Source organism: Lethenteron reissneri, chromosome 66 (assembly GCF_015708825.2).
Source record: "Lethenteron reissneri isolate LAM-NWPU_2019-01 chromosome 66, ASM1570882v1, whole genome shotgun sequence".
In the NCBI taxonomy this organism is placed as follows: Eukaryota; Metazoa; Chordata; class Hyperoartia; order Petromyzontiformes; family Petromyzontidae; genus Lethenteron; species Lethenteron reissneri.
In genome coordinates, this window is record NC_083844.1 from 702,604 (window position 1) to 719,283 (window position 16,680).

General features: G+C 51.3%; 3 protein-coding genes across 3 annotated transcripts; all 3 read right to left on the reverse strand.

The window, feature by feature from the left end:
- Positions 1-8,892: 8,892 nt before the first annotated feature.
- Positions 8,893-9,872, reverse strand: LOC133359808 (histone H2A). The gene has a single exon (XM_061578342.1). The coding sequence runs from the start codon at positions 9,690-9,692 to the stop codon at positions 9,312-9,314; it is 381 nt and encodes a 126-aa protein (XP_061434326.1). The 5' UTR covers positions 9,693-9,872; the 3' UTR covers positions 8,893-9,311.
- Positions 9,873-10,396: 524 nt separating this feature from the next.
- On the reverse strand, positions 10,397-14,366 carry LOC133359822 (histone H3-like). Its single transcript, XM_061578360.1, has 3 exons — positions 13,844-14,366; positions 11,531-11,569; positions 10,397-11,459 (listed from the first exon to the last, which is right to left on the reverse strand). The coding sequence occupies exons 1-3, from the start codon at positions 14,127-14,129 to the stop codon at positions 11,047-11,049; spliced, it is 738 nt and encodes a 245-aa protein (XP_061434344.1). The 5' UTR covers positions 14,130-14,366; the 3' UTR covers positions 10,397-11,046.
- LOC133359807 (histone H2B type 3-B-like) lies at positions 12,457-13,366 on the reverse strand. The gene has a single exon (XM_061578341.1). It carries the CDS (start codon positions 12,960-12,962, stop codon positions 12,561-12,563), a length of 402 nt encoding a protein of 133 aa, XP_061434325.1. The 5' UTR covers positions 12,963-13,366; the 3' UTR covers positions 12,457-12,560.
- Positions 14,367-16,680: the final 2,314 nt, after the last annotated feature.

Sequence of the window (16,680 nt, forward strand, 5' to 3'; positions counted from 1 at the left end):
TTCACCAGGTGAAGTCCACTGAGCTATTGGCTCCTTCTTCAGAAGCGACCTGGCTGCCACAAATGACAGCTCAACCAAGTGGCTTACCACGTGGACATTTATAGCAGCAGACAAATACTCTAAACGCGTGATGTTGATTCTACAAGTGGAGCAAAAACCCGGAGGACCGGGATCTAACCCACGACCTCCTGTAGACCATGAGAGGTAGTTAACATCTCACCGGGGAGAGACACACGCAGACTCCAGATATATGACAGGCATCGTCAGGGTCGCCATCGAACCCACGACCTCCTGTAGACCAGGCGAGGTAGTTAACATCTCGCCACCATGGCGCCCCATGCATGCCACTCTGCTACGACGTCTTGGTCTCATCATTATAATCACTGCGACAATTAGTTGAGTTGCGAAGAGGCTCGGCCTGCCGTACCCACCGAGGTTCAGCAGGACGGCGTGGTTCTGCTTGATGTTCCTGTAGCGCCGCTTCTCGCACTCGGCCAGATCGCTCCACTCGGCCTTGGTGAAGAAGCCTCTGATGTCTCGGAAGTCGCCCATCTCCTGCTGCTGCTGCTGCTGCTGAGGCGCAGAGACACGGAGGGACGAGACGCGGACGACGGTCAGATGCAGTCACGGAGATGGAGTCACATGGAGACAGAGTCACAGGGAGACAGAGTCACAGGGATACGAGACTAAGATCCCCCGTGTGGCCTTAACAGACTGTCGGAAGGCGAGGTAACTCTACCTCAAGCGATGTAATATAACGTTAGGTCGAGGTAACATTACCTCAGGCAGAGGTAAAATTACGTCAGCTAAGGTAACATTACCTCACCTGAGGTAACATCACCTCAGATGAGGTAACATCACCTCAGGTAAATGTAACATTACTTGAGGTAATCCGAACGTGTTCACATCACTTCAGCTAATGTTCATATTTTTACGCTAATATCGTAAAATCGTCACGTGGTTAAATCGTTAAACACAACGCTCGCGTGACGTCACCACCTCAGTGTCGAGCCGTCGACACTTCACGCGGCAGCCTCGAAGTGCACCCAGCCTGGCACAGGCGCCGTGGTGACGTCACCGTCACTGAGTGGCCAATGGCGGCGATTGGCGGTGGTGGGAGGGGAGTGGGGGGGGGTGATGGGGTGGGGGGAGTGGGGGGGGGTTTATTATCGGAGTCGCAAAAGTTGCTACAAATGCTACGGGCCCCGCACTTTCAAGGGCCCCGCGCTAAATGCTTTCAAGATATCAATTCGGGTTAATTGATTCTGCACTTGCTCTATTACTATAGTACTATACAGACTTCAACTTTTTTTTTATGAACGACTGGGTGTTTAAGGTTAGCGATTAGTCGTATTATCCGGCTGTATAGCAAATGAAAAAATACAAATACTTTACTGTGCAAGTAAAAAATGTGTTTTAATGTTTACGTTTTAAAAAAAATTATTGGGCCCCTTTCTAGCACATGCTACAGGCCCCGAACTAACTTTATCCGGCACTGAGGGTAAGGTAATCAGAATGTGATGCAATCCGTATCAAATCACGTTATATTATAAGGTAATCTTCACCGCGACATTCTCATTCAGTGCAAAGTAAATCTTGTACAATTAATTAGTCGCTCGTGTCAACACTGTACGAGATGTGTAGCTGTAATCGTAACGTGAAGTCGTCTCGTAGCGTAAATCTTACACGATTTAAAATTCGCGTGAGATAGAATCCTCACTTGACTACTGGTAGGAACCTCCTGGTTACACCAGCCTACAGGGGATTAATGTGTCCGTCCGTCCGTCGTGTAGGGAGGGGCTGGGTGGGGAGGGAGGGGCTGGGTGGGGAGGGTGGGGATGGTTGGGGAGGGGAGGGGCTGGGTGGGGAGGGTGGGGCTGGGTGGGGAGGGTGGGGCTGGGTGGGGTGGGGCTGGGTGGGGAGGGAGGGGCTGGGTGGGGAGGGTGGGGCTGGGTGGGGGGAGGGGTGGGGAGGGAGGGGCTGGGTGGGGAGGGTGGGGCTGGGTGGGGAGGGAGGGGCTGGGTAGGGAGGGTGGGGCTGGGTGGGGGGTGGGGATGGGTGGGGCTGGGTGGGGGGTGGGGAGGGAGGGGCTGGGTGGGGGGTGGGGAGGGGCTGGGTGGGGCTGAGTGGGGGGGGCTGGGTGGGGGGTGGGGAGGGAGGGGCTGGGTGGGGGGTGGGGAGGGGCTGGGTGGGGCTGAGTGGGGGGGGCTGGGTGGGGGGTGGGGAGGGGCTGGTCACCCCGTGGTGCCCTTAGTAACCTCAGGTCGAGATAACATTACCTCAGGTGAGGTAACTTTACCTCAAATGAGGTAACTTTACCTCATGCGAGGTAACTTTATCTTAGGCGAAGTAAAATTACTTCAGGTGAGGAAACTTCACCTCAGGTAGAGGCAACATTACCCCAGGTTAGTTAACTTTACCTCAGGCGAGGTAACTTGACCTTAAGTGAGGTAACTTTACCTCACATAGAGGTAACATTACCTCAGGTAAATGTAACATTACTTGAGGTAATCCGAACGTATTCACATCACTTCAGCTAATGCCCATATCGTAATATTCTCACGTAGTTAAATCATTAAACACAATTATCGCGCGATTATTACCTCAGGGTTACATAATCGGAATTCAATGGAAGGCGAGGTAACTTTACCTCAAGCGATGTAATATAACGTTAGGTCGAGGTAACATTACCTCAGGCAAAGGTAAAATTACGTCAGGTAAGGTAACATTATCTCAAATGAGGTAACTTTACCTTATGCGAGGTAAAATTACCTCAGGTAAATGTAACATTACTTGAGGTAATCCGAACGTATTCACATCACTTGAGCTAATGCTCATATCTTTACGCTAATATCGTTAAATCGTTAAACACAACGCTCGCGTGACGTCACCACCTCAGTGTCGAGCCGTCGACACTTCACGCGGCAGCCTCGAAGTGCACCCAGCCTGGCACAGGCGCCGTGGTGACGTCACCGTCACTCAGTGGCCAATGGCGGCGATTGGTGGTGGGGGGGGGGAGTGGGGGGGAGTGGGGGGTGGGGGGAGGAGGGGGCGGAATGGCGGTTGGTGGTGGGGGGGGGGGGAGTGGGGGGGGGGTGGGGGGAGTGGGGGGGGTTTATAATTATCGGAGTCGCAAAAGTTGCTACAAATGCTACGGGCCCCGCACTTTCAAGGGCCCCGCGCTAAATGCTTTCAAGATATCAATTCGGGTTAATTGATTCTGCACTTGCTCTATTACTATAGTACTATACCGCCTTCAACTTTTTTTTATGAACGACTGGGTGTTTAAGGTTAGCGATTATTCGTATTATCCGGCTGTATAGCAAATGAAAAAATACAAATACTTTACTGTGCAAGTAAAAAATGTGTGTTTTAATGTTTACGTTTTAAAAAATAATAATTGGGCCCCTTTCTAGCACATGCTACAGGCCCCGAACTAACTTTATCCGGCACTGAGGGTAAGGTAATCAGAATGTGATGCAATCCGGATCAAATCACGTTATATTATAAGGTAATCTTCACCGCGACATTCTCATTCAGTGCAAAGTAAATCTTGTACAATTAATTAGTCGCTCATGTCAACACTGTACGAGATGTGTAGCTGTAATCGTAACGTGAAGTCGTCTCGTAGCGTAAATCTTACGATTTAAAATTCGCGTGAGATAGAATCCTCACTTGACTACTGGTAGGAACCTCCTGGTTACACCAGCCCACAGGGGATTATTGTGTCCGTCCGTCCGTCGTGCAGGGAGGGGCTGGGTGGGGAGGGAGGGGCTGGGTGGGGCTGGGTGGGGAGGGTGGGGCTGGGTGGGGAGGGTGGGGCTGGGTGGGGAGGGGCTGGGAGGGGCTGGGAGGGGAGGGGCTGGGTGGAGAGGGGAGGGGCTGGGTGGAGAGGGTAGGAGGGGCTGGGTGGGGGGTGGGGAGGAGCTGGTCACCCCGTGGTGCCCTTAGTAACCTCAGGTCGAGGTAACGTTACCTCAGCTGAGGTATCATTACCTCAAGTGAGATAACTTTACCTTAGGTGAAGTAACGTTACTTCAGGTAGAGGTAACTTTACCTCACCTGAGGTAACATTACTTCAGGTAGAGGTAACTTTACCTCAGGCGAGGTAACTTTACCTCAAGCGATGTAATATAACGTTAGGTCGAGATAACATTACCTCAGGCAGAGGTAAAATTACGTCAGGTAAGGTAACATTATCTCAAATGAGGTAACTTTACCTCATGCGAGGTAAAATTACCTCAGGTAAATGTAACATTACTTGAGGTAATCCGAACGTATTCACATCACTTCAGCTAATGCTCATATTTTTACGCTAATATCGTAATATCGTCACGTGGTTAAATCGTTAAACACAACGCTCGCGTGACGTCACCACCTCAGTGTCGAGCCGTCGACACTTCACGCGGCAGCCTCGAAGTGCACCCAGCCTGGCACAGGCGCCGTGGTGACGTCACCGTCACTCAGTGGCCAATGGCGGCGGTTGGTGGTGGTGGGGGGGAGTGGGGGGTGGGAGGTGGGGGGGAGTGGGGGGGGGGAAACGGAGTGGGGGCGGAATGGCGGTTGGGGGTGTGGGGGGTGGGGAAGAGGGGGGAGGGGGACGAGGGGGTGGGGGTGAGTGGGGGCGGAATAGATAGATAGATCGTTTATTGTCATTGTCACCAGTACAACGAAATTTAAAATGCTCACCAGTCAGGGCATCATTCATAAATTTAAATTAAATAAAACATGAAAATAAAAATTAAATTAAATGAAAGATAATCAATTTATACTATATATAAAAACAGCCCAAGTATACCCACATACCCACATAAGGTTACATTTTGTCATTGCACATCTCTATTTCACAGTCAATTGTAAACACTATTACTTAATAATTAATTAGCATTATTGAGTGTGGTGATCGCTGTAGGATAAAAGCTCTGTTTGAATCTGTTTGTCTTTGTTTTGACTGATCTAAATCGTCTGCCTGATGGCAACAGCTCAAACAGTGAGTGTCCAGGGTGAGAAGAGTCCTTTATAATGTTCTGTGCTTTTTTGATGCAACGTGAACTGTGTAGTTCTTCCAGTGTGGGGAGATGGCAGCCGGCGATCTTTTGGGCTGTGTTGATGACCCTCTGGAGCGCTTTCCTCTGAGCCACTGTGCAGCTGGTGTACCATACACAGATGCAGTATGTAAGAATGCTCTCGATGGAGGCTCGGTAGAAGGACACCAGCAGTTTCTGTGTGATGTTATTATTCCTGAGAATTCTCAGGAAGTAAAGTATCTGCTGGGCCTTTTTCAGAAGCTCAGTGCTGTTGGCGCTCCAGGTCAGGCCCTCCCCAATGCGGGGGGAGGAGGGGGTGGGGGTGAGTGATGGGGTGGGGGGAGTGGGGGTGGGGGAAGTGGCGGGGAGTGAAGGGGGGTGATGGGGTGGGGGGAGTGGGGGGTGATGGGGTGGGGGGGTGATGGGGTGGGGAGGAGTGATGGGGTGGGGGGAGTGGGGGGAGTGATGGGGTGGGGGGAGTGATGGGGTGGGGGGAGTGGGGGGTGGGGGGGGTGATGGGGTGGGGGGAGTGGGTGGGGTTTTATACTGGAAGGAACGAAGTGGACCAGACCACCAATAGATTAATGTGTCTGTCCGTCCGTCCGTCCATCCGTCCGTCCGTCTGACTGTCCGTCCGTCCGTGTATCAACATCGCCCCCTACTGCAAACACTTGGCATGACCCTACAAAAACCTTTAGACTCAGTGACGCTATCCTGGTAGCAACATCGCCCCCTACTGCAAACACTTGGCATGACACGTGTAACATTCCCTTATTCCCTGAGATAGCTTTTAATTAAAACTTACAGCTAGGCCTAAAGCCTAGAACTAGGCCTGAAACTCTCCCTTCGTATCGTACCCTCGCGTGTGTGAAAGGGAGTTATGTTTAACAATGTTACATTCCCTCATGTTTTTAAATAGAAACATTTAAATTTAAAGCTTTTATATAAATCATTAAAACATTTAAATAAAAAATTAACTCACAGCGCCCTAAAGCCTACAGCTAGGCCTAAAGCCTAGAACTAGGCCTCAATCTCTCCCTTCGTATCGTCCGATTTGGTGTAGCAACATCGCCCCCTACTGCAAACACTTGGCAGGACCCTACAAAAACCTTTTGACTCAGTGGGGCTTTCCTGGCTTAACAAGTGTAATAATAAACTTCGCTTCAAATTTACTTTACTGAAACGCAGCACGTTTTATTAACACAGAGACAAGATACATTTATTAACACAGAGACAAGATACATTTAATCGCCTTATTTGTGCACGAAAAGCACGGCGCGAGGCCTACTTCGGAAAAGGCTTCGCGAGGCCTACTGCAGAGAAGGCTTCGCGAGGCCTAGTGCAGAAGGCTTCGCGAGGCCTACTGCAGGAGGCTTCGCGAGGCCTAGTGCAGAGAAGGCTTCGCGAGGCCTAGTGCAGAGAAGGCTTCGCGAGGCATAGTGCAGAGAAGGCTTCGCGAGGCCTAGTGCAGAGAAGGCTTCGCGAGGCCTATTGCAGAGAAGGCTTCGCGAGGCCTAGTGCAGAAGGCTTCGCGAGGCCTAGTGCAGAAGGCTTCGCGAGGCCTACTGCAGGAGGCTTCGCGAGGCTTAGTGCAGGAGGCTTCGCGAGGCCTACTGCAGGAGGCTTCGCGAGGCCTAGTGCAGAAGGCTTCGCGAGGCCTACTGCAGAAGGCTTCGCGAGGCCTAGTGCAGAAGGCTTCGCGAGGCCTACTGCGACAGGCTTCGCGAGGCCGTCCCTCTGTCTGATAAGATGGCCGCCCGCTCCCCCTGCGATCCGTGAACTAAATGAACTAAACAAGATGGCCGTCGCATCCGGCGCAGCCAATGACATCGCCTGTTGCAATCCTTGCTCTGTGGGCGCGCGAGTCAGTGGGGAGGGGGGTGTTGACGTCATCGCTCTGTGGGCGCGCGAGTCAGTGGGGAGGGGGGGTGTTGACGTCATCGCTCTGTGGGCGCGCGGGTCAGTGGGGAGGGGGGTGTTGACGTCATCGCTCTGTGGGCGCGCGAGTCAGTGGGGAGGGGGGTGTTGACGTCATCGCTCTGTGGGCGCGCGAGTCAGTGGGGAGGGGGGTGTGGACGTCATCGCTCTGTGGGCGCGCGAGTCAGTGGGGAGGGGGGTGTGGACGTCATCGCTCTGTGGGCGCGCGAGTCAGTGGGAGGGGGGTGTGGACGTCATCGCTCTGTGGGCGCGCGAGTCAGTGGGGAGGGGGGTGTGGACGTCATCGCTCTGTGGCGCGCGGGTCAGTGGGGAGGGGGGTGTTGACGTCATCGCTCTGTGGGCGCGCGAGTCAGTGGGGAGGGGGGTGTTGACGTCATCGCTCTGTGGGCGCGCGAGTCAGTGGGGAGGGGGGTGTGGACATCATCGCTCTGTGGGCGCGCGAGTCAGTGGGGAGGGGGGTGTTGACGTCATCGCTCTGTGGGCGCGCGAGTCAGTGGGGAGGGGGGTGTGGACGTCATCGCTCTGTGGGCGCGCGAGTCAGTGGGAGGGGGGTGTGGACGTCATCGCTCTGTGGGCGCGCGAGTCAGTGGGGAGGGGGGTGTGGACGTCATCGCTCTGTGGGCGCGCGAGTCAGTGGAGAGGGGGGGTGTTGACGTCATCGCTCTGTGGGCGCGCGAGTCAGTGGGGATGGGGGTGTTGACGTCATCGCTCTGTGGGCGCGCGAGTCAGTGGGGAGGGGGGTGTGGACGTCATCGCTCTGTGGGCGCGCGAGTCAGTGGGGAGGGGGGTGTTGACGTCATCGCTCTGTGGGCGCGCGAGTCAGTGGAGAGGGGGGTGTTGACGTCATCGCTCTGTGGGCGCGCGAGTCAGTGGGGATGGGGGTGTTGACGTCATCGCTCTGTGGGCGCGCGAGTCAGTGGGAGGGGGGTGTGGACGTCATCGCTCTGTGGGCGCGCGAGTCAGTGGAGAGGGGGGTGTTGACGTCATTGCTCTGTGGGCGCGCGAGTCAGTGGGGAGGGGGGTGTTGACGTCATTGCTCTGTGGGCTCGCGAGTCAGTGGGGAGGGGGGTGTTGACGTCATTATTAAATAATACAATAATAAAAAGAAACCTTTTACTTATTATTTTTATTTTCATTAGTTTATTATTAAATAGCATTTTTATTTTAATAATAAAATTTTACAATTACTTTTTTGTTTTATTATTATTTTATTATTTCCATCTTACGTGACTTTACCGAAAGAACCAAGCAGATGAATCCCTGCAGTCACGAAAGAAGCTTTAAATCGAAATGACCACCGCGTTACAGGAGAACAACAGATCGTGAACGCGCTTCGACGATTCATGGCAACGGCAACACAAAGCGCCACGCGCAGTCTCTTGCGACCTGCTGTGGAGTGACTCATGCAGCCAGCTATGGCTGCAGGGTTTTGGTAGTACATGTTGTTTATGCCATTTATTGTGAAAATTCCGTCACAGTTCCTATGATTGCTTTTTCATTGCTTTCATGGCTTTATTTTGGTGATTTCGAAAAGTGTATTGGTTTAGCCATGTTTGTGTTGTTGTAGTACAGAGTTAGACTGATGGCCTTAATCTAAGTTGTCTTGTGGTTGTTGTTGTTGTTTGACTTGCATCCCACTGGGATTTTTGCACACAGCGTTGGTGTACGGTGTTTTTTCTGCAATATTTTTGCTGTCTTTTCTTGGATTTTCTGTTTGCACTTAGTCACATATTCACTTTAAGATGTTTTTTGTTCATGTTTTTTGTTTTTTGTTTGTTGCGGTTGCACCCGATTCAAGAGCTGAATGGCTCACAGGGCTATACCTAATAAATGAACTTAAATGAACTTGAAACCAGCGGTGTCCGCCCTTTAACCCCTGACCCCCCCGTCCAGCTCTTCCCCGCGCGTGCGATTGGTGCGTGTTGTCGTGAGAGCGGAGATGTCGTGTTTGCGTGGTGCGTGAGGGTGGCTCGCAGATCCCTTAAAGTGCTTGAACCATTCACCGACTCCTCTTCACATGTAATCTGACCGCTCAAAAAGAGCGAGTTTTATTCTTTAAAAAATACGATACTTTCTTCCAATAGGTATCCCAATTTATTCTAAACCATGTTCCATGATTGATGCAATGTTGGAATGCTGCTCAAATACCGTTCCTAAATTAGACATAAGGGTATCCTGGAATGAGCAAAGCATTCGTTTAATTGCGAGCAATTTGGGACGAGGGCAACTCGACGACGGTGTCCTTATTAATAACAAAACCCCTGTGCACGACTGTCCGAGCTCTTTGCAAGCAAGTGGGTGGCTCTGAAAAGAGCCGTTGTTGTGGTGGTAGAGGCGGCGGCGCGTTCACTTCTTTGCCTGAGAGGTCTTCTTGGGCAGCAGCACGGCCTGGATGTTGGGCAGCACACCGCCCTGGGCGATAGTCACGCCGCCCATGAGCTTGTTGAGCTCCTCGTCGTTTCGCACGGCGAGCTGCAGGTGTCGGGGGATGATCCTCGTCTTCTTGTTGTCGCGGGCGGCATTGCCAGCCAGCTCGAGGATCTCGGCAGAAAGGTACTCGAGCACGGCGGCCAGGTAGACGGGTGCTCCAGCGCCGACCCGCTGGGCGTAATTGCCCTTGCGGAGCAGCCTGTGAACGCGACCCACGGGGAACTGCAGGCCGGCGCGGGAAGAGCGGGACTTTGCCTTGGCGCGAGATTTGCCACCGGTCTTGCCGCGTCCAGACATCGTTAAGGGACCTAGGATGCAAAAAGCACTGGAAACAAAGTACGAACGATTTGTGACGTTAACACGCACCACGGGAGCGGCTTTTATAGCGGAGACGAGGATCGTAGAGCGCGCCGCTGCTGATTGGCTCCTCTCGCTCGAGTCCCGCCCTCTCCTTGAGCCACCAATGACAAGCCGGGACGCGAGGATTCGATGTTGACTTTCATTATTTGTATCCATATATGTTTTAATGCGCACACGCATCTTATGAATTAATAATGCGCACACGCATCTTATGAATTAAACAATGCGATACACGTACTTAATAGGTTCAAGTTTTAAGCATGATAGAGTTAATTTATGGGCGCGTGCTGGCAAGTCAAACTTATAAGCGGATTCCGCAAATATCAATGTATTATTGATTATAATCATCATTTTGAGGGACCGCATTGGTTATAATAAATCATTGTGATAGCCTTGAGCTCGTGATTGATCGCCCACGTGCCTATACGGTGTATAGATATTTTTCTTTAACCGCCTGTTCGGGCAATGCCTAAAAATATATGTGCGTGAATAATTCAGTCTCAGTTTGCAAAATGTGAACTTCTTATCAGCTCGGGCTTGAAACAGCATACACCAATATCTTTGGGTTTAATCTATATATATAAAATCGTGAATGTCTGTCTGTCTGTGTGTGGATGTCGGACCATACGCACTTTCATTGGACGCCGGTTGCCCCTGGCAACGGCTAGTGACGCCGGTTGCCCCTGGCAACGGCTAGCGACGGGCTAGCAGTTGCGGGGTGGACGCCATCTTTAATTCCCGTTAAAAATAGGCGCACGCATTAACACGCGACTCTGAGGTAAATTCATCTAAGTTTCACGTCCTCTTTACTCCCCCCCCCCCACCACAATGTGTGCTATTACTAATATAGGGTCGGTAGATTATTAAATTATAGCGATTACACAGTATTATTGAAGCGCGGGGGGGGGGGGGGGGGAAACGGCACCCGTACCCAGCGTCAGCCGGGTGGCAAAATCAGGCGAGGCGGGAGGCTCTGCGCGGTGCGAGGCCTCCACACCCACCACGCGACTCTGAGGTAAAATACATTTCACCAAAATAACCCTTTTGTTGTACACTATGTAAACATGGTTTCACAACGCTTATATACAACACCAACGTGTGATGTTGAAAAATACGAGCGGCGGGGTATAGAAAATGAACTTCATTGTCGCTTACGCCTGACGACTCGTGACCAGCAACCGAAGGTTTCCGGCACCCGAACTTTGAAGGACACACATGGAAGCTTTCTCACGAGTAAGTGGTGGCTCTGAAAAGAGCCTTTGTGTTGTGCTTTGAGGGCCGAGCTGGGCGTTCAAGCGCGCTCGCCACGAATGCGGCGGGCGAGCTGAATGTCCTTGGGCATGATGGTGACGCGCTTGGCGTGGATGGCGCACAGGTTGGTGTCCTCGAAGAGCGCGACAAGGTACGCTTCGCTGGCCTCCTGCAGAGCCATGACAGCGGAGCTCTGGAAGCGCAGGTCGGTCTTGAAGTCCTGCGCGATCTCCCTGACGAGGCGCTGGAAGGGCAGTTTGCGGATGAGCAGCTCGGTGGACTTCTGGTAGCGGCGGATCTCGCGCAGAGCGACGGTGCCGGGCCTGTAGCGGTGAGGCTTCTTGACGCCGCCCGTGGCCGGAGCGCTCTTTCGGGCCGCCTTGGTGGCGAGTTGCTTGCGGGGGGCCTTGCCGCCCGTGGACTTGCGAGCCGTCTGCTTGGTGCGAGCCATGGCTTGGTGAGGGCAAAGATTCTCACAGGCGGGGAGGAGAAGGCGGCTTATGTAGCCCAGAGCGCGCGCTCACTGGTCAGCGGAGTCGTGACGTGCGAAGAAGGGGCGCGTGCTGATTGGTTGGCAGCGTGCAATGATCTCGAGTCGTCAACTCTTCTTCATCAACGAAATGTTCTCACTTTGGAGCATTGCAGAATGCCGCATCACGATGCAGTAGTTCCGTTTGAGCGCCGTCCATGTCTTTAACGGATGTTCTTTTCTCAAGCAAACACCTTTCCGAAAACAACTTTACAGTGCTCCGCATGATCTAAATAAAGTGTGAAGAAACTGCACTTCATTGGAAGCAGTAATACGTAAAAAATATTCTTTGGTTCTTTCGGTAAAGTCACGTATAAAGAAAAAATAATAAATTAAATAATAGCATACGACGTTTCGATTGCAACACAAGCAATCATCATCAGGTATAATGAAATAGCGACAAAATCTAACCATAAAAAATTATAGACAGACATATAAGCAGACAGATATCACCAATTTGTTTTTTTATATACGTGACTTTACCGAAAGAACCAAAGAATAATTCCTGCAGTCACGAAAGCTCCAAAGTTAATACGTGAAAATGTCGAAAAGAGGTGATCACAGGAATAGATATCTATTCTCTTGGCATTGAGATGATGATCATCAATTATACTGCACGAGTCATCCATGCTAGGCGCTTACTTTTACATAGATGCACACGTGCAAAATGTTAGTTCCTGCCCGAAAATACAACCACGAATTAAATATATTGCATTGCAAGGTTTTGGCACCAAATATCCAATGTAATATCTGAATGGGCTGCAGATGAAATCAATGGACAAACACGTCAAAGAAATGCCTGCTGGTGAATATGATGTGCCATGAATATCGTTTTTATTCCCGTGGAAACAGGTTAAAATGCGTTCCATCTCTCCATTTCACTCAATGAGCGAACAATGTCCCCGCGTGAACCGGGGCTTTGTTGGAAGTTTCGTTTCGTACTCCTGCTAGGACTGGTACAAGCAGGTTCGGAGAGGTGGGTGGCTCTGAAAAGACCCTTTGTAATGAATGGTGGAGTCGAGGCTTCACTTGGAGCTTGTGTACTTGGTGACGGCCTTGGTGCCCTCCGACACGGTGTGCTTGGCCAGCTCGCCGGGGAGCAGCAGTCGCACTGCGGTCTGGATCTCCCGAGAAGTGATGGTGGAGCGCTTGTTGTAGTGCGCCAGGCGGGACGCCTCGGAAGCGATGCGCTCGAAGATGTCGTTGACGAACGAGTTCATGATGCTCATTGCCTTGGACGAGATGCCGGTATCGGGGTGCACCTGCTTCATCACCTTGTAGATGTAAATGGCGTAGCTCTCCTTCCTGCGGTGGCGTCGCTTCTTGCCATCCTTGCGCGTAGCCTTGGTCACAGCCTTCTTGGAGCCCTTCTTGGGAGCAGGAACCTTGGCCGGCCCAGCGCTCTTTGATGCGGGAGGATCGGGCATGTCGACGCGTCGTAGGCAGCAGCTTCAGGTCAGAACAGACGGGAAGCGAATGTGGATGTCGCTCGCGCGTTGAGCTCCTTTTATAGGAGGCGAGATGCAAATCAGAGGATCGTAGTGCGCGGCGCTGCTGAGTGGCTCTTTTAGTACCGTCCCTCTCCATCAGCCTCCAATGAGAAACGCGGACGCGATGTTCACTTTAATATCGATTTTACTGCTAAAAGGACTTGTGAATATAACACAATGTAATGTCCAAACATGTGTATTAGTGAATTGCAGCCATGGCATTGCCTTTGTTTTAAAAAGGATGACTAGAAAACCCAATACAGTATATTGTGTTTTGAGCGTGGGTTTTTTTGTTTCTTACGAGGGATTGTTTCACCACTCGTCTAATACGGCGCACGGGCGTTTTATGAACGCAATTTGGAAAAATACAAGCGCTCGGTGGAGAAAAATAACTTCGCTGTTGTGCTGTACAGGTGGAGATTAGCATTCCGGCACGCTCCGTCAATTAGGACGAGTGTGCTGTAAGATTGTGGCGCCAAATGCTCTACGTAATATCGTATTCGGCTGCAGCTGGAAATAATTAACGCAAAATACCAGAAATGGGTACTGTATTAAGGCGTTCAAGAATTACGCCTTGTTAAATGTGACGTGAATATCATTTCTTTCATTCATTCATGTGGAAGCAGATGAAGATTCGCCAACTCAACAAGCAAACGTCCAGCACGCTCACAACAACCCAGGACATGTGCTCCATTCAGAGCGTGTTTGGCAACACTGGCGCAAGCAGTTTCGAAGAGGTGGGTGGCTCTGAAAAGAGCCTTTGGGTTGGCTTAGTGTGCGAGAGATGGGCGCTCAGCCTCCGAAGCCGTAGAGAGTGCGGCCCTGGCGCTTGAGGGCGTAGACCACGTCCATGGCGGTGACGGTCTTGCGCTTGGCGTGCTCCGTGTAGGTGACGGCGTCGCGGATGACGTTCTCAAGGAAGACCTTCAGGACGCCGCGGGTCTCCTCGTAGATGAGGCCCGAGATGCGCTTCACACCGCCGCGGCGAGCGAGGCGGCGGATGGCGGGCTTGGTGATGCCCTGGATGTTGTCGCGCAGCACCTTGCGATGGCGTTTTGCGCCTCCCTTGCCGAGCCCCTTACCGCCTTTACCGCGTCCAGACATTGCGACTACTTGTGACAAAGCTCCTCGCGAGAGACTGCGCGCTCAGCTTGCAGCAGCAGCCGCCTTTATACCCGAAGCGTGGCGACGTCACCGACCACCCCTGCCCTCCGCGATGGCTCCGCCTTAAACCTTCCACCTTTAACCTCTGCGACGAAGAAAACCCTCCACCGTCGTCAATAACACTTCCTTGACATGTATAATATGCGACGTTTTGGGCAATGGACCCTTCTTCGAAGCACTCTGGAATGATATTGGCACACCCGCAGCGAACGCCAGAGGAACGCGATCTGTTGCAAGATTGCACGTGGAGTGAATAATCGGTGTAATAAGGTCTTGTTTGCAAGTGAACAAGATGAACTAACTTTATAATCGTGTGAAGCTAAACGGCTTCCAACACAATAGTTGAGTGAACGTCACCAACTAGTTGTCCCAAAGTAAGAAAGACATTGAAAACAATGCGACATTTACGTATATAAATTAATTTAATAGAGAAGTTTAGATGGTGCACCGCAATGTTTACAAAACAAAAACAAAGTGAAAAGGCGAGAACGAGCGAATGAAGGCAAATGAGTAAAGCTGTCTGGAATCAAAACATTTTTAGACTAAATTCCATATTTGGCACCAGTAAGCATGATGACGGAATGAAGAGGTGCAACACATAATCAAATTGGAGGTTCGTCAAGAATGCATCATTTTGAATCTGGATTTAGATTAGAATCGCCAGCGAGAATGCTGACGTCGCTGAGATTATTACTCTGCACTCAGTTCGAGTGAGGGAGCTGCCACCCGCCTCGCCTGTGTTTGTGATCCCTGCTTTCGGGCTCGATCACTCCCATCACATCAATGCTTAAAACACATCGAGTGGGTGAAATGTTACACAGTTAATTTGAACTAATTGAAGCGCAGCAGCATCTGGTTCACTTTTTTAACGAAGTGGGTGGCTCTGAAAAGAGCCGTTGAGGTGGAGTGAATCGAGCGTCGGTCGTCCCATCGGATTCACTTCTTTGGCGCAGTCTTCTTGGGCTTGGCCGCGGCCTTCTTGGGCTTGGCCACCTTGGGTTTGGCGGCCTTGGCCTTGACGGTCTTGGGCTTAGCGACCTTGGGCTTCGCAGCCTTGGGCTTGGCTGGGCTCTTCGCCGCCTTCTTGGGCTTAACAGCCGACTTCACCTTTTTGGGGCTCTTGGCCGCCTTGGCAGCCGCGGGCTTCTTTGCTTTCTTGGGAGACTTCTTGGGCGCGGTCTTCTTGGCTGCCGCGGGCTTCTTCACCTTCTTGGCTGCCGCGGGCTTTTTAGCTGCGGGCTTTGCCGTTGACGACTTGGGCTTCGCCTTTGCGGCAGCCTTTTCCTTGTTGAGTTTGAAAGAGCCAGACGCGCCGCTGCCCTTCACTTGCGCCACGGCGTCTTTGGCCACGAGCTTCTTGATGGCCAACTTCACGCGGGCATTGTTCTTCTCCACGTCGTATCCTCCGGCAGCAAGCGACTTTTGAGCGCAGGAAGAGACACGCCGTTCCTCTCCTTGCTGCTGGCCAGAGCCTTGAGATGAGCTCGGACACGCTGGGGCCGACCTTCTTGGCCTTTGGAGCGCGCGCTTCTTCTTGGGGCTTTTAGGCGCTGAAGTAGCCGCAGCGGTGTGGTGAGCAGGAGCAGTTTCCGCCATCTCAAGACGTCGCTTTTATCGCCTCGCCTCTTGGAAACCGAAATCAGCGCTCTCACGAATTCGAACCGGAGCGTCCTCCAGGCCCGAGGTTATTATAGAAGCGTCGTACTGAATGCGGACGTCGCTGAGATCATCCAGCACTCAGCTCTAGTGAGGGAGTTGCCACCATACTCACTGTGTTTATCACGCCTGCCTTTGGGCTCGATTACTCCCGTAACGTGTCATACTTCATGCATCTAGTTAATACATCATCACGAGATCACTTCTTAATGTACGTTACTTAGTGCAATATACGACAATGCTCACGATATAAATTATAATTCTAAACAAGTGAACAACCAACATTTGGGAGACATTGTTCGGTCAGGGCAAGATATGATGATTGTCGGGTTTTCAAAAGTGTTACGATGAACACTATTTAAAACGCACTCGAATTTTTTGCAAGACAAGATGCTTCAACATACTACTCATTTAATTCCAACGAAATATTTTCTATTTAAGTTTTGCCTCGCGCGCTCGCGATTCCTCCTCTCGCGCTATGGTGAGGACTGCGCGCCATGTCAATCGTCCCTGTCACCGAACTTTTACTGGACGTTTTAATCGAACTTTGAAATGAATAAATTTATGGATTTTCAGATGGACAACAAACTGAAGAAAATTACTCAAAATTAACGACATTAAATAGAAAGTTTAACATTTTACGTGGCAAGAGGTGAGTAGGTCACGCACTGCAGAAGGGTCGCGCGCTTTGAAACAAGATCGAGGCACGGTGCACAATCATCACCACTAAAATTCAACTCAAGTGACTCCGCAGTCGAATGTTTAAAAAAATATATAATCTTACGTTTAATGCATTGACAGAGTTGATATTCTAGGAGCGCAGGATGGTTCATGC